At 45.7% G+C, this 20,555-nt stretch overlaps 3 protein-coding genes across 13 annotated transcripts in view; 1 reads left to right on the top strand and 2 right to left on the bottom strand.

Moving 5' to 3' along the window:
• The window catches only part of pdlim7 (PDZ and LIM domain 7), a 28,667-nt gene extending 19,878 nt beyond the window's left edge, over positions 1-8,789 (bottom strand). For 2 of the 5 annotated variants that reach the window (XM_076986573.1, XM_076986587.1), the window contains exons 1-2: positions 8,620-8,789; positions 5,112-5,210 (exon numbers count right to left, since the gene is read on the bottom strand). In XM_076986573.1, coding sequence (XP_076842688.1) covers positions 5,112-5,210; positions 8,620-8,649 — 129 coding nt within the window. In that variant the 5' untranslated portion in view covers positions 8,650-8,789. Of the gene's footprint in view, positions 1-5,111; positions 5,211-6,467; positions 6,610-8,619 lie in introns of those variants that run through there. The other 3 variants (XM_076986604.1, XM_076986579.1, XM_076986596.1) reach the window with 3 other exon arrangements.
• Positions 8,790-11,955: 3,166 nt separating this feature from the next.
• Positions 11,956-17,543, top strand: cltb (clathrin, light chain B). Of its 7 annotated transcripts, XM_076986416.1 has the most exons (8): positions 11,956-12,404; positions 12,806-12,855; positions 12,971-13,088; positions 13,672-13,783; positions 14,169-14,189; positions 15,610-15,663; positions 16,194-16,356; positions 16,927-17,543. In XM_076986416.1, exons 1-8 carry the CDS (start codon positions 12,197-12,199, stop codon positions 16,948-16,950), a joined length of 750 nt encoding a protein of 249 aa, XP_076842531.1. In that variant the 5' UTR covers positions 11,956-12,196; the 3' UTR covers positions 16,951-17,543. The 7 variants fall into 7 exon arrangements, with proteins under 7 accessions (XP_076842531.1, XP_076842533.1, XP_076842536.1 ...); XM_076986418.1 differs by lacking the exon at positions 14,169-14,189 and having other exon boundaries at positions 11,957-12,404; XM_076986421.1 differs by lacking the exon at positions 15,610-15,663 and having other exon boundaries at positions 11,958-12,404.
• higd2a (HIG1 hypoxia inducible domain family, member 2A) lies at positions 17,165-19,995 on the bottom strand. The gene is made up of 2 exons (XM_076986424.1): positions 19,681-19,995; positions 17,165-18,231 (listed from the first exon to the last, which is right to left on the bottom strand). The coding sequence occupies exons 1-2, from the start codon at positions 19,958-19,960 to the stop codon at positions 18,065-18,067; spliced, it is 447 nt and encodes a 148-aa protein (XP_076842539.1). The 5' UTR covers positions 19,961-19,995; the 3' UTR covers positions 17,165-18,064.
• Between the last annotated feature and the right edge of the window lie 560 nt (positions 19,996-20,555).

Raw genomic sequence — 20,555 nt, 5'->3', positions numbered from 1 at the left:
AGATATCGTGGAAATTAAGCTTGGTTATTAAAATGGCCTGTAACAAGTGGTTACAAAAATAGCATTTTCATTCTCCAGTACTAAACTGATGTGTGATCACCAGAAATGTTGACTGCAGAATTAAATAGGGCATCTGATTGGTTGCAACACCCCCCATTGCGTTTCTGTTAACTTAACAAAATAAATAAATAACTACATGCCACCGATCCTTCACTCACACACACACACACACACACACACACACACCGTCCTTCAAGGCAATCACGAACAGCGATTCTGAATTTCTTGACGGCTTTTATTGCACGAAAACACGTTTCTGAGAGCTTCCCGGTGTCGTTTCCGAGCTATATCTATTCCACTGAATGCAGGGATGTTTTCACGGAGACCCAGCTCTGAACGTCTGAAGCATGCACGCACAAAGATAGCTTCCCCTTCTGCAACACCTCATTCTGTCATTTGCTACTAACTCACTTGTCAATAAAAACACCACATCACCTTGCATAAGCGTTTGAGCCTCCCACCCTAAAAACCTGCTTGACAGGAACCTGTATAGGAAATAAATACACAGGAGGTTTTGGGTGTCAGTGGGACGCCTCAGCCCGAGCAAATGCACACTGGTGATGATCTGGGCAGGTCAGCAGGGCCCTCTCCCGTCTCGAGGACGTAAACGCTCCGGTCAAGTGGGGGGGGGAGTTACGCTGTATCCCACAGCGATGTGGGCAGATCACCTTGCCCTTATGACGCAAACGTGACCTTATGACGTGAGCGCGACCTTTAGAAGAGGAACGTGGCAAACCTGGTGCGGCCAGATCTAACCGCTCCTATAACGAATGATGGGTTGGACGTTTCTCGGTATCGATAGATACGACATCAGTACGCCAAACATTTTAAAAGAGAGCGTTGGGGGGGGGGGGGGTGTTAGGCAAAGGGCGAAGCTTGAACGAGAGTGGCCGTAAGGTTCGGAGGTAAGACAGACAGGGGCACCTGTTCTGCGGGCTCAGGTTCAGAGCAGCTGTTGCTGGACCCGCCCTCTGTTCAGCACAGCGTGGAAATGCTGAGCACAGGCCTTCCAGGTGAAACCGTAAACCCCATCGGCACGGGCGGTGGCAGGAGACGCAGCTCACTCACTCACTCACACATACAAGTCGGGCCACTACCAGCACATTCCAGGGGTGATGGGTTTTTCTTTTTCTTTTTTGTCGGCCTTAAACCACACAGTAGAAAAAAGAAATGCCTCCCACGGTTTCAGGGAGTAGTCAGAGGATTATAAAGATGCCCAGAACAGAGAAGGGTCACTGTGTACATAGCTGGACAGACGATTGCATCAAGACAGCCAGGCAGCTCCTTAAATCACCCTAGGGGTCTCCGCTCTGTGCCCGACGCCACCTGCAGACTCGCCGTCGGCGCCACTCGGAGGCCACCCGGTGAACTGCAGGAGCCCAAACCCGTCCCGGCTCGACTCCTCGTCACATTTCATTTTTACGCTTTACTCACTGCCTTTCAGGGGCCGGGAGGAAGGGCCTTGTGTGCTGCATCAGCTGATAAACAGGAGCCATAAATATCTCGCGTGGTGGTGGGGAAGGGTGGGTTGGGAGTTTGCAGGCGGCCTTCAAGCTCCCAACGTGAGAAACGCAGCCCTCCACCGGGCCGAGCGGCCTGCGGCGGGGCCGAGCGGGTTCGGCGTCGGGAGTCCGACCTTCACCGCGAGAGAGAGGAACGACTCGGGGCAGCGGGTTTACGAGTGGGAAGGCTTTGTGCCGAGATCACTCTGTCGGATAAATCTCCCTCGCAGTTCATTACAACAGCAGAATAAAGAGAGCCGAGGGAGCCGTCGTCGGCACGGGACGGAGGCGGAGGGCCAGGCCGGCTGCCACGCCACCCCAGACGGGCCCACGGATCACGGGCTACACCATCGGCAGCGAGACCTCGGACGAGAGGCGCGGATGAACACATCAAAAGGTGACGTCATAATTACAGCTCAGCTTGACCTCAGCGGGGAAGGCCTGGTGCGGCTCGATGAGAACCAGATGGACGATCCATCGGGAAGGAGCTGAAAATGTAGCGTTTAAAACATCTGAACCGTCGCCCCGTCTCAGCTTCATCTCATGGGGAGACGTCTAATAAACGACCTCGCAATAAAATCCAGCCAAGAGAGAGAGAGGGAGTGTGAAAGAGAGCGAGGGCGAGAGCGTGAGAGAGTAAGCATTCCAAGGAATCCTTCACTGGTTTCATGCCCGTGATTTCACCAGGAAAGTATTCCTTTGAGTCGAGTCTCGCTCTGGACCACAGTGGCCAGGGGGGTTTGAGGGTCCTGTACAGGGGGAAGCAGACAAAGGGGCCCTGTGTGTTTGCCAGGAATAGGAAAGGGACAGGAAAAATAAATAAATAAACAAACAAGAAATGTCAGGAATGCCGCAGTGCCATGGAGATGTTGAGAGGGGAAGGAGGAGGAATAGGAACAAACCAAGAAACAGAAGAGCAGAGGGTGGGGGGCTAAGGGCTGATCCAGGATCAGCATTCGTGTTCTCCTTGGGCATTTCCAAGCCAAGGAAACTGATCCGAGAACAGGCTTTCACTTTTGTGAATGAACACGGACACGGATACGGCGCCTGGGTGGGCTTTCTAGCAGCACATCAGACAAGCGTAGGAGGACGGGAGGAGGCCAGAGACACACAAACGTTTCATCTATGCAAATGTTCACACAAACTTACTAAAGGAAAAAAACAACACAACACTGCTCATACTGTGACATTCCTATTTGGAATCTCACTCACAAAACCTGCCATGTAAACCGGTCATCAGACAGAGCTCGTAAAAAACTTTGCTGCGTTTTGTTTTGTGATTGTTTTGCTGTGGCCTACTTATCCCAAGACACGTGGAGGGGGCGCGGCCTGCAGGGCGTGGCCAGCTGTCAAATAAGGCCCACAATTCTACGGGCCAGCTACAGAGCCTTAACTCGGGCGATCAGCCTCCTGGAACACAGGCGAGCACTCACAGCAAGGCTCAACTTTAGGGGCTCTGGAGGAGACCAGTACGCTCAGCTCTGGATAGAGCCATTAGCACCTTTCACACCAACTTTATGATCTGGATGAAGACCAGAAGAATTTGTTTACTTTTGTGACCAGACACTTAAGCATAAAACTGAACTCCGCTGCATAAAACCAGAAATGTGAATCAGCACTGTAACCTTTTTTTTCGTTTTTGACCTTGTCTCTCTGGGTTAATAAAAGTTGGTACAATGCCATGTCTCCTGGAAGTTAAGAAAATGTACTCTAAACAGGCTGCCGTTTTAACTGCAAGATCAAAACACAACTTCCTTTTTTGCAGTCCTGCTCTTTTACAACCCTCCACTAAAGTGCCGTTTCAAAGACACGAATCCCCCACTGATAGGAAAAAGTCATTATGTGTCACGAAACACACACAAACTGGGTGGAGTCTAAGAGCCACTGGTTCTGAGGAGATCAGGTCGAAGGCGATGCACGTACAGACATGCTCCTCTTATTGGGCAACACCTGCTGGCTGCAGCTCCGTGATTGGCTGCCGCGCTAATGCATGAGGTCATCTAGGAGCTGAAAGCAGACAGTCTGTGTACTGTCCAACACTCAGGTCAGACTTAGTCACCAAACTCAGGCTGACATTAACTGAAACAGATGGAAGGTGTAGCCCCAGGTCATGCTCTGTGTGTGTGTACGAGACAGTGAGTGTGTGTGTGTGTGTGTGTGTGTGACGCAATGCGTTATTCAAGCCATAAAACCCACCATTAAACACGGAGGTGGGGCTACAGGAAAACGCTGACTTGAAAAGATAACGTTTCAAAAATCTCACAGGACAAAAGGCATTGAAAAAAAAAAAATGTTGGCAGAAAACATCAGTTATATTCACATTTTGATGGTACTTTTCAGGTACACATGAAGCATAATTCCAGACTAATAAGGGTGTGTAATGAAGAGCAGATCTGAGTCTAGAAAAAAGGTCATTCATTTGTTGTACCATTCCTGTAGGGAAATTATCAGAGGGATTGTGAACGAACCAATAAGCTGAAACTGGCATGTTCGAGAGGGGAATAAATTCGGAATCCGATGATTCCGACGCGGATAAACCCAAGTGGGCCTGAACTGTCTGAACTGCACCGTCTTATTGTGGAGCTCGACACGGCAACGTAAAACTATAAATATATAAAACAAAACTCTGCGACTTTGTCCAACAGGCGACACCGGCGGGAAGTGGGACGAGAGCAGCGTTCCCCGTCAGCAGCCGACGCGAAGCGGTGCCGAGAAAGTTCGCCGCGATACAAACGTTGAACATATAAGGGCTGGAAGGCACGTTGTAGGCAAGGAAGAAGCACAGAGTCGGGCGACCTTTAGGGAGAGGAGGAGGAGGAGGAGGAGGAGGAGGCGTCCCACAAACCAAACAAACCCAGAACATATCCTTGTGAGGAGAGAGGAGAAGGAGAACGCTGTGGAGAGACCTCGTCTTATGGGTTGGATATCAAGCAGTGACATGTCGGAGATGGAATGCATGTGCCGGAGTGGACCTCACGAAGCAGAGTACACGCGGTTCTCATTAACCTCATTACCATTCCTTTTTAGGATTTGTTTGAAGTCTTTGTGGTTTGTTTTTTAAGAGGAGAACTTTTTTGTTTTGTTTTTTTACATAAAGCCCTCAACAACAAGGCATAAATAGGGATTTTAAGAGAAAGTGAGCAAAAGCCAAAGTGGCCAGGTTAGCATTATGTTGCTATAAAACCTGGACTAGCTTACAGGCATCCTTGGCCACATTAGCAGTTTTAAAGCAAATCTACAGTAAATGGATAAGACGCTTGGTATATGAATGAGGAAATGGCATGTTTGTCAATAGGGCCGCACAATATACAAATAATCCATATTGCGATATTGATCTTGGTGACATTTTTTGTGTTCCATCACTAGTGTGTACCAATGATAACACACAGAAAACAAGGCAAAACAATCTGTATGTCACGGCAGGGTTAATACATTGTGCAAACACATCACAAATGGGGTATGCATCAATGTAATCACAAGATAATGAATTTGGTTACATGGTGCAGCCCCCTGTGATGGTCTGGTGCGGTCCAGACGGCAGGCACTCACCCTGGACACGGTGAGGGGCATACTGAAGTCCTTGCCTCCCTGTAGCCGGAAGCCCCAGGGTGCTGGCCCGTCCAACGTCACACTGTAAGCGTTCATGGCCTGTGGGAGGGAGAGAGGGAGGAAGAGAGAGAGGAAGGAGAAAGGGATGTCATTAGAACAGAGAGAGTGATGGATGGGTGGCTCCAGAGGGCCGTGCTTCCCGGACCGGCTAACCCGACCCTTTACCTCACTGATGTCACAGGGGGCGGGGTCTCTGCGAGCCATCTCCTATGCGACGGCATTTCAAGGCAATTTACAGACATTTCCTGCATTTCTGCGGCAACTTTAAGCCAATTTTTCCCCTACAGGGTAAACCAAATCCCCGAGTTGAATTACACAGTCATCAGAGATTCACCCAAGGAATCTCAACGTCCAGAGAGCCCAGATCGGGCCGCCATCGCGCAGAACAAGCAAAGCGCAGCAGTTTTATCTCGTCCATCTGCTGCCTTGTTTACGGTACAGCGGCAAACACAAGGAACAAAGAAATCGGAGAACGATGCTTAGGTCAGTTAGGAAACCCGAGCAGAGTTAGAAACGCCGCACTCTCCACCGAGGAGTGAAAGGAGCAGAACGGGCCTCGTACCAGCAGAAGCTTCGACCTCCACAAAGTTCTGTAAAGTTCTGTGGAGATGACGAGGCACCAGAACATCCAGAAATTCCTGAGCATGTCCCTGTACGTGTCTATCATTAGAATTATTTATTTATTTATTTTAAGTCATGAGAACTATTACTGTAAGCCATCCGACACAAGATACACCCACGTTCACTGTATACCAAACTGATCAAGAAGCTATAAAACTCTCTATGCCTATGAACCAAAGTCAACTATACAGTGCAAAAAATATCAGAAATAAAGAGATTTTTTTTAGTACAGGCAAGCCAATGAATCTTTCTCTATCCATATCTATATATATTTATTTCCCCTCAAACTATGAGAGTTAAGACCACAGCATTATCTCAGAAGGGAAAAAGTAGCCGAACTGGTAAACTAACATTCATCACAGTTTCTTTGCAGTTTTTGTTCAACTTTTCACGTAAAGCAATGATCTCTCACTGGCCTCTCAGCCTGAAGACTCAGGCAGCCTGTAACCATTGCGTCACCGGGGTCGAGTCGTGTACAAAAGTAAAAAACGCTTGCGTGACATTTAAAGACCCAAGCCATTTAAAGGACCGAGGAGAACCTGAACCCTGTTCAGTACACGACACCTGCTCCCCTCCTCAAATGAGTTACAGCAGTAACGCTGAGGTCTTCTCCCACCGCAACCCCCCCACCCCACAACACCACCCACCCAACCACCATTGAGCTCCGCCGCGTACCTGGAACGGGCCGCTTCAAACGTACCTCGCAGAGAAGGGCCAAATCGGTCACCCAAACCCGTTGAAGAGTGAGAGGAACAGAGGTACTGGGAAGGGAGTCCGACCCTGCGACTGCCGGCCAACGCTGGCGCCCCCACCTGCCCCCCCCCCTATGACTCTCCCCACTCCACTGGCTATATAAGGAATGTAAAACTACACCAAACTATTTCAGCCCAACACCCACATGAGTCACACAGAGAGAGAGAGAGAGAGAGAGAGAGAGAGAGAGAGAGAGAGAGAGAGAGAGAGAGAGAGAGAGAGAGAGAGAGAGAAAGGAGGGAGAAAGAGAGGGAGAAAGAGAGGGAGGGAGGGAGAGGGAGGAAAAAAAAAAGCACCTACTTCCTCACATTTTCTGGATCCAGCAAAAACCATTTAAACCAACGGTTACTGGGAGTCTTGCAAAAAGTGATCACAGAGTGGGAGCATTCCACCGAGAACCAGTTCCATGCTCCAGGGGGCATTACCAAATCACCATCACTGGGATGGTGGCAGACACACGTTCAAAACTACCTCAGGGTAAGTGTCGTGGTGTCCAGTGGTCAAACCACAAACTACCCCCAATCAGGTAACACCAAAGCGGATGCTCTCAGTGACCCCAGGGCCAACTCTGAAGACTCAGTAAACATGTGTGATGATGGTTTCAGCAGTCACAGCAGAGGGGTGGGAGACATACTACACTTCCTTCAGGAGAAATTACATCACAACACGTTTTCCTGTGCTTATTGTTGGGTTTGGCCGTACATCCAGAAATATGATGTCCAATGTTTCATAATAATAAAAACATATATAAGTTTTACTTTGTCCATCTACATAGTCCAACAATGACAAATAGCACCCAAACATGTTGTGGAATCATCAACCATAATGCCATTTTTGATGCTTGCTTGCTTTCTACCAGGTGTTTGATTTTTACTCCTGCTCTTTGTTAAACTGATTATTTTTGGAAACACTGAAAGAAAAATAATCATGTTTGCACCATACCTCTGCATCTAATCTAAGGTAAACTAAGTTAAATATAATGAGATCTATTGGGAAACCTGTTTATAATCTGCTTCCATTAACTTTAGCTGCTGACTTGTGGAATAGTTGTTTGATTGAATCTGTTGGTCAGTGCGGTGTCTCCATTTCAACAGACCACTTTCAACAAGTCCTTTACACCCAAGTCACTAAGGAAACTGCTTCTCATTTTAGTTAGCTAGCCTGTTTATTACAGTTCAGTACTCATCGTCCAGACCAGTTCAGTACTCATGGTCCAGAAGAGACAGGAGTCAAAGTAATAATCCAGGAAAGGACAAACCAGAAACATACACCAATTACAAACATTAATCAAAAAGTTTAAGAATGCATAATAATTAAAAAATAATGAGGAGAATGCTTATTTGCCCCATTTCAAATGAATATGCAAAAAAAGGTAAAACGTCTACATAAAATGAAATATATATCCGTTTTTGTGTGCACCAGGACCTCATTAAAGCTCTGAAAGAGTGTACTGGAAACGGACCGGTCCAGAGGGGCAACAACCTGCAATTACCCAAGTCCAAAATATTCCGAGTTGCTTTTCTGGTGACATCACATAAATTAAGAGGACAAAAAAGGTCTCTCTCGAGCCGACATAACAGCAATGTCCTGGAAGCAAATGCATCTAATAAATGACAATATGCTACATGTATAAATACATTTAGAAAGAAAAGAACATTGAGTTGTATAGAGGAATTTTAACAGCACTCCTAAATGCTATGGCTGAAAAAGCAACAGGAAACTCGGGTAGTCGTCGGCTGTATGAATGAAACGGTAACTCGAATGACGAAGACTCAAACCGAGCTGCCGTTAAAACAACAACATTTGGAAAAACTTCAGGAATACCAAACTCATTTAGATGATCAAAAACATAACGCAGGAAAAGTGCAGCAGACGTGACTATCTGTGGTTAGACGTGGTTAGACGTCGATTCATACAGGAATGCCGAATATTTGTTTCTAAACTTCTCGAATGAGTTCTAACAAAAATCAGAATGCAGCTCGAATTAACTCGAAATCTCACAGTAAACTCAAATCCCTGAGAACACGCGCCACTCAAATCTCCCTCAAGAAAATCCTGAAAGCTGTATAATTACCTCTTGCGTCCCTTGTGTATCTCCAGACATGTTAAAAGACGTTCTAATGGTTCTGTGAGCACGGAGACCACCGACAGGCCAACTATAAACCCAAGACTTCCTTGAGTTGTGCGTGAGGGTTTGAGTTACCCCTCTCGCAGCAGCAACTTTCTGCCCCTCTCGGTTTTTTTACTTGGAGTCAGATGTTACGTCACAGGTCACGTGGGAAGTGACGCGGAAGGTGCGCCCGTGCTGTGCACCTTGATGCAATAACATTTCAAATCTAAATTGGGCTACCTAAAGACTAGTTTAAAAATAAAACAAAACATAGTTTATGTCGTTCTGAAATTCTCCGACGTGTTCGACTTTAAATGGTTTTTCCTGTCAGTTGTTAAGCAACTCGTTTAACTCTTTATTTGATTTGAAGATGCGAATCGAAATATTAAAGATGCAAAAAACAACATTTGGTATTAAAACAAAATACTAAAATTAGGTGAATTTATCCTCCCCTCTATCCCACCCAATCCAATAGAACACGCGTTATACACATATCTGTACTGAAACATTAATTCACAGAATAACCATTGTCATATTATAGTATACTGAAATTTAAGAAGCATGAACTCTCCGCGAGCATCCACTCTCAAGAGCAGGATGTATTAATACCTATCAATCATATGTAAGGCGCGCAGCACGTTTAAGACTTGACTTTTACTTTTAGGCTACTGCTTTTCAGGGAATACTGCAAGAATGAAAGCATGTGTGCTTGCGTCATTCGCGCAGCCCTGCAAGAAACAATTCCTGCATACACGTTGCGAGGTTGTTGAATGAAATTATTTATTTTTTCTTAATCTGACACAGATCAAAATTTGCAATGCAATGCAAATAAACAAATCCGATTTGAGTCACTTGTGCTGTGTGGCACTAGATCAGTATTTGTGGCCATACGACATGAATGAGAACAGTCAGATATGCATTACTGTGGCATTTTGCCTAAACCAAGGGTGGCCGACCAGGGGCGGACTGGGGAGAAAAAGTGGCCCGGGAGTTCCTGACAGACTGGCCCACTATATATATATGTGTATATATACTGTGTATGTATGTATACATACATACATATATATGTATATATAGGCTATATATATATATGTGTGTGTGTGTGTGTGTGTGTGTGTGTGTGTGTGTGTGTGTACTGTATGTGAATCTATACATGGCACGTAGTGTATATGACGGCATTTATTGTCATATGGACAATATTAATTCCAGCAATAATATGATTACAAAGCCACATAGTGGCTTTTAAATAGTCCATCATAAGACCACCAAACAAGTTGTTTTACGCAAAGTGCATCCTAAAGAACAACCTACAACTCTAACGTGGGTATTTCTTCCTCGTACCTATTTGTGGTGGTTAGTTTTAATCTAAGAATTTCAATAGCTTAAAAAAACACAGTGCTTTGGAACCTTTAAGACCGCCACTTGCGTCCGTGTTAACCATGTTAAGGTAATTTGTACATGGTGCCTTAGACGTTGCAGAGGCGACAGCAGTACATTTTAAATAACATGTTATCTACAATTTAAACTGCTGTATGTTTTCGTAGTCCGGCCCGGAGTTTCTGGGACAAGTTGGTTTTTTTTCTGATCTCCGCTGCATCAACTGGCCCAGTCCGCGACCCGGTCCAACTCGTTCATGTGTTTACAGGCCCAGTCCGCGGCCGCGCAGGTTAGTCTGACTGGAGCGGGGGAGGTAATAACACCGTTAAACAGCAGCGTGACTACGGGCCGGGGCCGCAGTGCGCGGCAGTGGCTCCTCCACGGGATGAGTTAGACCACCGGCGGCCCACTAACCCATCGGCCCACCGGGGAAATCCCCGGTAGCAATGTATGCCAGTCCGCCCCTGTGGCCGACCAACCAGGGACTTTAATCTCATTGGTCACAATTGTTTAGGGGGGGGGGGGGGCAAAATAACATGAAGGGCGCCAAAATCACCAGAAAACAGCAAAGCTTGCTGTCTGGATTTAGTCGTTTTCTCGACTTGATCATGTAGCCTACAGCTATTTTGCCATCATACACAGCAAACGCGCTGCATACATGAGCCACTGTGTTAGCTTACAATAATAATCATCTTACACATAATAAGGCTTGTGCAAAAACGTGTCAATGTTCGCGTGCTGTTCCAAATACAGACGCTTTCACACTGCAGGCAAATACAGGACACTTGTGATTTTGAATATGAAAGGTGAACATAGGCAAATACATGGAGCTAACGTGACGGTGTCCTCTGTAGTTAAACTACAACTAAGGGTAGAGGACGCCCATTGGCACCTGTGCGAGGTGCGCAACCCTGTAGGAGACACCCACCCGTCCGCACTGGCGTCACCAACTGGAGATTTACCACTCCACGTATGTCTTATGGGTCTCTGCACTGCCACCTGTAGTCTCGGAGACAACTAGCGCAGACAGCTTCGCCCAATGGGTTAAAAAACATTTGCATCACTTTTTTTGCCATTTACTTCCATATTTACATCCATATTCACTCCTAGTGGTGAGATATTGAGCGCACGTTAATGTACTTTATGATTGTTTTTCGTTTGGTGTTTAAGCGGTGGGATATTTGAGAGAAAGCGCGCAGCGAGAGAAATAAAGAACTAACGACACAAAATGTAAAACTCCTAAATCAACCATGCATGTCAGAAGCGCTGAAGAAACTTTCATTTTGGCGACTATTTACCAGGCTATATTGTGTTCAAATAGGGTGTCTACTCTTACATTCATTTTTAAATACTTTTTTTTGCTTTTCCCGTTGCATCAGAATGAGAGTAGGCGTGCTTGTTTGTTTCCTCATATGGGGTTGTTCATTATACTGTCATTGTTCAGCACTGTGATTATAATAACTCAATTATTATGCAATCTGGCACAACAGCATTGTGCTGTTTTGCTTGACGGGTTTGCTTTAAAATCATTTTGATTTTCAGCCATAATCAATATTTGAAATGTTTTTGAAGTATACGCGTTGACCTCCCTTTCATACCATTTTTGTAATTGGTTTCAGATCCCCCCCGTTAAACATAGCCTGTAAAACTAAAAACACTAAGTTTGGTCTAAAAGTAGACCTTAGTGTAAACTATGTATACAGAGATAACTTCTAGAATTGAGCAAAAAAGTCAATATAATTTGTGTAAAACAAGAACAAGGAAAACATTGAATCGGTCTAATATACAATCTCTTTACAACATTATTAATTAATAATGACGCTTTATTACAAAAGGCTTGTAGTTGTCGCAAACGTCCTGTAGATGGCAGCATAACGTCGCAAATAAAGTGCTCCGTGAGTTCCGCCGTTTCCAGTTTTCCTCCCGACTTCTGATCCGAGATTCTTTGGCGCTGTAGCTCGGTTGTTTGGGTTTTTAAAGAACGATCCGCTGCTTCTGAAGCTGGATTTTTACCTATAAAACCAAGAGCGTTTTTTAAAATTTAGTTCCTAACTTAACATTCAGGAGTGTGTTAGCGTTCTTGTTTTCTCAGCAAATAAATAAATAATAATAATAAAACAGCTGGAGACGCGGTGTACGGAAGCAGGTGCTACTTTTGTTGAAAATGGCCGACACCTTCGGCTTCTCCTCTTTCGACAACGGGGTCCAGGCGGAGGAAGACCCGGCGGCGGCGTTCCTGGCCCAGCAGGAGAGCGAGATCGCGGTCATCGAGAACGACGACGACGACGACGACGGTTTCGGGGCTCTCGAGGAAGCCCAACCGCCGCCACAGCAGCAGCAGGCCTCGCGCTCGTCCGCTCACGCGCTCGACGGTAGGCTGCCCTCGCGCGCGTTAGCCGGCTTTGGCTTTCCCGTCTGTATTCGGACGTTATCTCGACCCAGACTCGAGTTCGGCGACGAGCGGCGGCACAAAGTTCCGCCGAAGCGTTTTTCTTCCCCGAGTTTTGAAAACAGAACGTTTTCATCTCGCCTAGTGCCGTGGTCGCCATTTCAGCCGAGCTAGCCGGTTAGCTGCTTGGCTAACACCTCAGGCGAGCCGTCGCGCGACAGCTGTAAAAGCGGCGGATCACGTGACCAGCTGGCTTACAAACTGACATTTAACACGTACAACACTCGCCAAACCAGACACCCGCCAACTAAATACACTTAATTGTTGTTCATAACTAAATCTGTGGTGAAATAAACGACCTGTCGCTTATTTGTCACAAAACAGATGCGTTTGGAGGAGCGCCCGCCACGGCGGTGAACGGAGACATGTTTCAGGTAGGCGGTACCGAGTGAGTGGACCGGGACGGGCACGTTGTGAGTCCCGAGTCTTCACACCACCGGCAAGAGAGCTTCGGTTAACGGCATGTGATTTATTTATTTTTTGGGTCAGGACTCGAATGGCTTGTCAGACAGCTATGCAGCCATCGCCCAGGTGGACCAGCAGAGGCAGGAGCCCGAGAGTCTGCGCAAGTGGCGTGAGGAGCAGAAGGCCCGGCTGGAGCGATTAGGTACCAACACTCACTTACGTGAGACTGCCAAGCTCGGGTGAAATGAGAATAAAAAACTATTAAAACACCAGTTTGTGGTGGACGCTGAAGTGGTTATACCAGTCCTGGGTGTGTTGTGGATGTTCTTGGGTTGTATAGATTTTACAGGAGATTAGGTCATAGACTTATGTTGTAATTATGGAGACAAAGATGATGCTATGTGTGTTTCTACTTTATCTACATATAAAATTTCACGAGGGCTACACACCTATACCTGACCTTTATGGTTACATCAGTTCTTCTTGTCATGTATTTAAAATGGCAAAGATAAGGTTTAGCTGACGACAAAAGATGCATTCGAGCAAATGTGTCCAGCCTTTGTCACAGAGTGACCGACATCACCAAATGCATCTATATTTGTGCCTCTTTGCACTCCTGGTACACCATTGGGTTTGTTAAAACATGGGCTTCACGGGCAGTAACATGTAAAACACCCTCTCCGGGGAGTTCCTCCCATGGTTGCATGGCTACGACATGATGAGCGCCGAGGTCCTTCAGTCCCGTGTTGGTAGGGCAGGACTTGAGCAGAGTGGTTGGTCCACAGATACGGCATCGAAGGCGGCGGAGGTGGAGTGGAAGGAGAAGGCGAAGAAGGAACTGGAGGACTGGCACCTTCACCAGCAAGAGCAGATGGAGAAGAACAAGGTCAACAACAGGTGCGTCTCCACGCCCGCAGTCTGCCGTACTAGCGAAAGTCAAAGTGAATCAAATGTTTAAAATGTTAATCCCCCTCCCCCGTCCCTATAGATCACTTGCTGATCCTCGTGTAGCTGCTTACAACTGTCTTGTTTAATCGAGCTAATTATCGTAGTCCCTGAAGCAAAGACTTCCATCTGAAGGATTGCATCCCCAGTGGTGGTGATACTTGAATCTAGCCAACATCAGATGTCAGGCCATAGCTTGTGCTGTAATAGAGCTGTGTCGCATAAGGACTTGTACCACTAAGGTTAGAAGAATCGGCCATTCAAATGTGTCGTTAGCCTAAGCCTGGTTCTTAATTCCTGAGTACTAACATCATCCCTCTTTCATACTTTTCAACAGACTCTATCCAAGTCTTGCACGGTATCATATTCCGACTATTGATGTGTATTTACTGCAAAACTGCATGCACACGGAGAAGACTGAGAAACCTTGTTCTCTATCAGATTACTTTGTTCCTATTTATTAGACGCACATCTTAAATGTTTATGAGGGTAGAAACTTGCACATCCACCAGATTGAGTTAACACTCCCATGGTTTTAACATTTGGTTTTCTGGACACGGTTTCTTTAAGATCATTGTTTCAAGCAAAGGTTCCTGGATCGGGCCTAATTGGTGGCACTGAGAAAGGCAGTAATGTAGTTGTGGCTGCCAGGTCGACTTAAATCACTCCGTGTCTTCTACACGAGAAAACATGTCGCATTCTGCCAAACATTTGACTCATAATGTCAGGCTGGTTTAAATCTCAATTTGCTGAAGTTAAGTGTTTCTTAGATAGACGAAAATCACGGATCCATACGGCTCTCTGTGGACTGGTTTATATATCCGGTTGCGTACACATAGTCACAAGGCCAAATTCCCATCGGATTGAACTGAGGGGAATGAGTGGGGAAATGTTGGCGTTTGAACAGTACAAAAGGAAAAAAATGTTCAGTAAAGATGTGGACATTGTAGGATAGGGAGACATTTGACTGGCTTCATGAAGGATAGAGGTGAGTACATGATTAGTTTTCTGAGCTTTATAGAAATTCCCATAGAAAGTTAATAAACAGTCATTGTCTGTCTAAACTTAAACTGTGTCCTGAAAACCAGCATAAAGACCGATAATACACCAGATTCACTATGTACTTCCACCAGTTTTCATTACTAACAATTGTAATGCTGTTTTGGCAGCAGGTTAAATCTGTTAATATAACTCATCCTTTAAATAATACTTTTTACATTCTCACTATCAGTCTTCTTGGTGTCATGAGGAAGTTTCTGATGGCCTTCTAACGCCTTGTTTGTGTGTAGCTTGTGTGAGACTGACTCTCCCCCACCCCCCCCTCTTCCTGTCTGTCCTTCTCTCACTTCTGTCTCCTCTGTCTCTCCCCCACCCCCCTCTTCCTGTCTGTCCTTCTCTCACTTCTGTCTCCTCTGTCTCTCCCCCACCCACCCTCTTCCTGTCTGTCCTTCTCTCACTTCTGTCTCCTCTGTCTCTCCCCCACCCACCCTCTTCCTGTCTGTCCTTCTCTCACTTCTGTCTCCTCTGTCTCTCCCCCACCCCCCTCTTCCTGTCTGTCCTTCTCTCACTTCTGTCTCCTCTGTCTCTCCCCCACCCCCCTCTTCCTGTCTGTCCTTCTCTCACTTCTGTCTCCTCTGTCTCTCCCCCACCCCCCCCTCTTCCTGTCTGTCCTTCTCTCACTTCTGTCTCCTCTGTCTCTCCCCCACCCCCCCCTCTTCCTGTCTGTCCTTCTCTCACTTCTGTCTCCTCTGTCTCTCTTCCACCAACCCGCACTCTAGGATCGCTGATAAGGCTTTCTACAAACAGCCCAACTCTGATGTGATAGGCTTTGTGTATGTCTCCAGTCACATTATCCTTAATTCTTAACAAAGGACAGATCAGCAAAATGACATCACCCTCCCTCCTACTGATTGGATAGAACTCGGGGGGGGGGGGGGGGGGGGGGGGGGCGCAGGGGTACGTGGGTGGTGATGGGTTAATACAGACACTCTCTCTGTGCCTTTGCCATTGACAGATTGTTGAGTGTGATGTCCTCTTGCAGACCGCTTCCTTTGAGCCACAATACATGATTGTGAAGCTGTTATGTTCTGAATGTGCATGTCTGCATCTGCAGGTTTATTGGTCATTATAAGTGATTGTAGTTTTTTGAGAGGAGTTTTGTGTATATTTTTTTAATCAGTGATTTCTGTTCGGTTTGTGTTTACACCCCTCACCCCATCGAGTTACATATGTGCACATGCTTAGAAAGGAACTGCTGTCCCATCCCATCTCACGGCTCCCATTGGCATGGCATGTGTCCAGCGCCACGTTCCCGAGTCTCCTCGTCCTCCGTCCTCACGTCTCCGTGCGTGTGCCTTCACAGAGCATCGGAGGACGCCTTCCTGAAGGAGTGTGACGACAACAGCCCCGGCTCCGAGTGGGAGAAGGTGGCCCGGCTGTGCGACTTCAACCCCAAGACCAGCCGCCAGACGAAAGACGTGTCCCGGATGCGCTCCGTGCTAATCTCCCTGAAACAGACACCGCTGGTCCGCTAAGGCCCCGCCCTGCTGAGGCCCCGCCCCTCCCCGCCGCTGCATCTCGCCTTTCTGTCCCGCTCCCTCTCGCACTTTATTTTAGCACAACTTAACACACTAACGGTTTGGCTTTTACTTTATTTTTAAACGGCGTTACGAAAGAGACGTAAACGTCTGGCCCGTTCACTCCGTTGATCCCGTCATATTGGAAGCGAATGAAAAATGCCTTTTCCTTTCTCCCACGTTTGCCTGTTTAAGGTAGAGGATCTATTCAAGTCTCCAGCTTGGGGAAGTAGAGCGGTTAAAAAAAACAAATTGTAGCTAAGACTGTGGCAAGTGCAGTGGTTTGCCCTTATTTTAATATCCAGGTGGTGCGACGGACGAAAACCGTTGTCTTTAGTCATGTGCCATAGAACATTACGTCTCTGTCTCGCCAGCTACTGAACGATCGTACAATCGTGTCCCGCTCATCCATGGGAATCCCGCCGAAACCTAACGCGCCGTTCTGTTACAGGAGACCCCTGTTGCTTCTCACGTCTGTTACAAAGTTTGAAGGTTTACAAACCTCTGCGTCTTTCGTAGAGCCCGCCTCCATTCCGAAGCTAGATACCACATCGCTCCTGCTCTCGGCTGCTACCACTGAGCATTATGGGCTGGAGCGTCAACCCTGCTGGGTCCTCGGATGAACCATGCTGCCTTTCACGAGGGATTTCCACCAAGGCCAGGAACAGAACACAGCTTGCTTTCTCTCCCAGCCTTTTCCAGAGTGCATGTTGCAGATATTTCATATAGGCTCATTAATGGCTTTTTCCAAGTTAACACATTATTTCAGAATGTTACTTGCTTATTTATTGGTGGTCCTGTTTATACCATTAAACCTACTGTATATTGATTAGACATCTGAGCTGTAGCAGGTTTGACTAGAGGCTTAATTAGCGTTTCAGCCAATCACCTTTTAAGATGAACTTAGTTTGGCATGTGTTGGTGTTGATGATTATTTCCTTTCACTAATATCCACTATATATCTTACAACTTTGAGGCCTTTCTTGATGACAGATTAAATACTGTTACTTGCCTTTCAATTAACCAATTCTGTTGTTGTATGACAGATTGTGTTTGACTGGCTGCCAAAGAGTCCATCGGTATGTCCATGCTATAAATAAAAAACAACCAACCAACCCTTGGGGTGATTTTCCAGACACGGGTTGCTTTACAATGAGTGTTTTACATTGCTCATCACAAAACTCTCCACTCCGGCGTCTGGCCATCTCAGGCTGTGTTATTGTCATGTACACAAGGTTTCTCACTTTCGGGAGAGAGGAGCCTGTTTTTGGTTTAAGAGCAGTCAGAGCCATTCACTGGTGTCCCAATTCCCTGACCTGCAGAGGACTGTTTGAGTGTCTTAAGCTGCACATAAATCATAAATAAATATATCTTTAATAAATCTATTTAATGATACATAATCTCAGACAATGAATGCATTACACTTTGCATAGTCTCAAATGTACAAATATATTTGAATATATGAGGCACAAAGCAATATATAGAAGATCAAACATCGTTCTGTGAAAATTATTCACAGGTGCTTCATACCTCAATGCGTCAAAAAAAAAAAAGTCTTACTATGTCTCATTAACTCAAGCCCCTGTATCTGACATGACCCGGAAGTGCTCCTCGAATGTAGGGCAGCGCTCCCCAAGATTGACCCCTTGCTCCTCCACTACGGTTTGGTTTTCAGGGCCGCGGCGGCCACGCCCACTATGATGGCGACGACGGTGAATCCTTGCGCAAAGATGCGCGTCCGCATGAGCAACTGTGACTGCCGCGTCTTGCCCTGTTTGAAGGCTCGGAGACCGTAAATCAACGCCCCCGCTGTCCCCAAGCAACCTGGAGAACCACAGAAGGACAAGCCAGATAATGACTCAAAATGCTGGGAAGAACAACATGCCATTTTTCAAAAAAAGGTCTTGGTGATTTGAGGTACATTCAATCTTTTCTGCAGCCCTTGATGCAGCTGTCTGCAATATACTGGCAAACTCGGTAAGTATATATAAACACTGATGGTGTACAAGAGGTTAAATAATTGATGTGGCACATCTGGGTAGGATCTCGCACCTATTGTTCTTTTGTGCCTTAAAAAGTTAAAAGCCTGTTTGTAGTATATGAAAGGCACGAAGGCAACGTTACGCAAATTCATCGCCTCACGTGACCAGAGCCAGTGACAGTAAATGCTCACATCACTTTTATAACCCCTGGCAAACCTACTTGGTGCATTTGGATTACTGGGGGCACTTTGAGTAGGAGCACGTGTGCTTTTGTGTGAATGGTGCAGGATGGCCCTCATATTTGAAGAGAGAAGCTTTTGTTTGTTTAATCGTTTCCTGTGCATCTAGACTGCTGGAATTCTGATGCATATCAGAACTCTTCCTGTGTCAGGAGACGGAAGCAAAGGTTTGGAGACAAATTCTTGTTCGTGTTGACATATCCCACCCAAACTTTTGCACACAACCATGAACTGTTCATGTTGACAGATTCTTATAACTTTCCCAAAGTTACTAGACATATGAAATAAGTATTCACAGGTCAGTATTAATGCTTTCAGACAAAGCATGTTTGCTCCTTTTCATTTGCAGAAGGGGTATAAATGAACACCACCCCTGCACTTTTTACTGCAGCGACACTGTACTGCAATAGACTTGTGTGTTTATGTTTGTCACTGTTTAGGAACAAGATAAGTAGCCTCAAGAATTTATTAAAAGAAATTATTCTTCTTAAGTTCCCTTTTAAAGATCCAATTACAAAATAAGTAATGAATTCCAATTTACCAAAAATAACACTTTTTTAATCTAATTGAAGCAGTAGAACTATTGTGTGTTCTTATAAGGGAGGTAATGTAGTCCTCATTTTGTATATGTGATTTTATTTTCTCATAAAATACCCCATTCAATTTTTATGAAAGAAAAATCACTATCTTATAAAAAAAATGGCTTACATGCCAAATTTCTATAAACATTTACTGGTTCCTATATAATGGTTGGTATATGTACACAGGTATGAGGGGACAGATGTGTAGAAGGGCTGCAGTATTTTGTTATTGTTTCTTCTGACGTCATCAACATTTCAGCCACACCTGTAATATCTAGTGACATTAGCTAGCAATAAAGGTCAAAACTCCCTGTGACAGATAGAAACACACCAACATGTGAACTTTGAGAGCGAATGTAAAGTTATTGAAAGCCTTAGGCCATTAAAAACTACATGTTTAATTAATAACAGTAAAAACACATCTAGGTTCGTTCACTTTAAGCAGCTGGACAGACGAGTGGCGTCACTCACCAATAGGTACAAACGGGTTTTCTTTCGTCTTCCGTATAAATTTGTCTTTAAAGCCTTCTTCCTTGGGCCGTGGCAGCGGAGTGAAGCCCTCGATGACTGGGGGTCTGGCCAGGTCAAATGCGATGACCGCTGGAGGTGCGGTGGATTTATCTTTATCAACTGGAGTCGGCGCAGCTGCCATTGCGTCGGCTTGTTTCTTCTCCTTGGACGACTTCTTCGCGCTCAGCAGCTCTGATGTGTACGCACGGTGTGCGCCAGTGTACTGCCCCCTAGTGGACATTCACTCAATTACCTCTAGGGGACGAATGCGTCGATCTGGATTTGCTTGCATTTTCTGTGAGTGAATGAATGAATGCTTCGTTATGTTAAACATTTAAATAAATGCAAAAAAATTACTTATCACTACTGATCTTTTGGCAAAGTAAGGTTGAAAAGTTATAATAAATGTGCCTTCGTTTAAAAATAGTGCACGGACTACTTACTACATCAGTTTGTACATTCATTCCTACGTCACACATCAATTTGTATATTAATTCATACATACGTCACATCACGCAGGCCTATGCATTTGATATTTGGTAGTCCAGTACATTTAGCCCCGCTATTCAGGTAAATGGATACTTATTTCTAAACAAGACAAATATGCTTTAGCTAACAATCATCATCATCAGGAATCAAGGTTTCTGAGAAATAAAACGGGTCAATTGAGTGTTGAGCTCAATGACTTCACCGTCATGTAAAACACATGCAGGTGTGGTAGTCTGGAGGGGAAATATTAGTTGTGATCGGTCTCTTGAGTGCAGAAAGCAGATATATGTAGAAGGCAGAGCTCACATTCTCAGTGTTCATTTATCCTAAAGTCTGGACTCACACAC

This window comes from Brachyhypopomus gauderio, chromosome 2, assembly GCF_052324685.1.
Source record: "Brachyhypopomus gauderio isolate BG-103 chromosome 2, BGAUD_0.2, whole genome shotgun sequence".
NCBI classification, from domain to species: Eukaryota; Metazoa; Chordata; class Actinopteri; order Gymnotiformes; family Hypopomidae; genus Brachyhypopomus; species Brachyhypopomus gauderio.
Note: the sequence above shows the minus strand (reverse complement) of the source record. Positions and strands in the feature narration are given on the sequence as shown.

Excerpts from the sequence above, each read along its gene's own strand:
- cltb (XM_076986416.1), top strand. The coding sequence starts at position 12,197 with ATGGCCGACACCTTCGGCTTCTCCTCTTTCGACAACGGGGTCCAGGCG. Across the intron at positions 13,784-14,168 it reads AAGAACAAGGTCAACAACAG|ACTCTATCCAAGTCTTGCAC; the intron begins GTGCGTCTCCAC and ends ACTTTTCAACAG. Across the intron at positions 14,190-15,609 it reads CTCTATCCAAGTCTTGCACG|GATCGCTGATAAGGCTTTCT; the intron begins GTATCATATTCC and ends CCCGCACTCTAG.
- higd2a (XM_076986424.1), bottom strand. The coding sequence starts at position 19,960 with ATGTCCACTAGGGGGCAGTACACTGGCGCACACCGTGCGTACACATCA. Across the intron at positions 18,232-19,680 it reads AAACCCGTTTGTACCTATTG|GTTGCTTGGGGACAGCGGGG; the intron begins GTGAGTGACGCC and ends GTGGTTCTCCAG.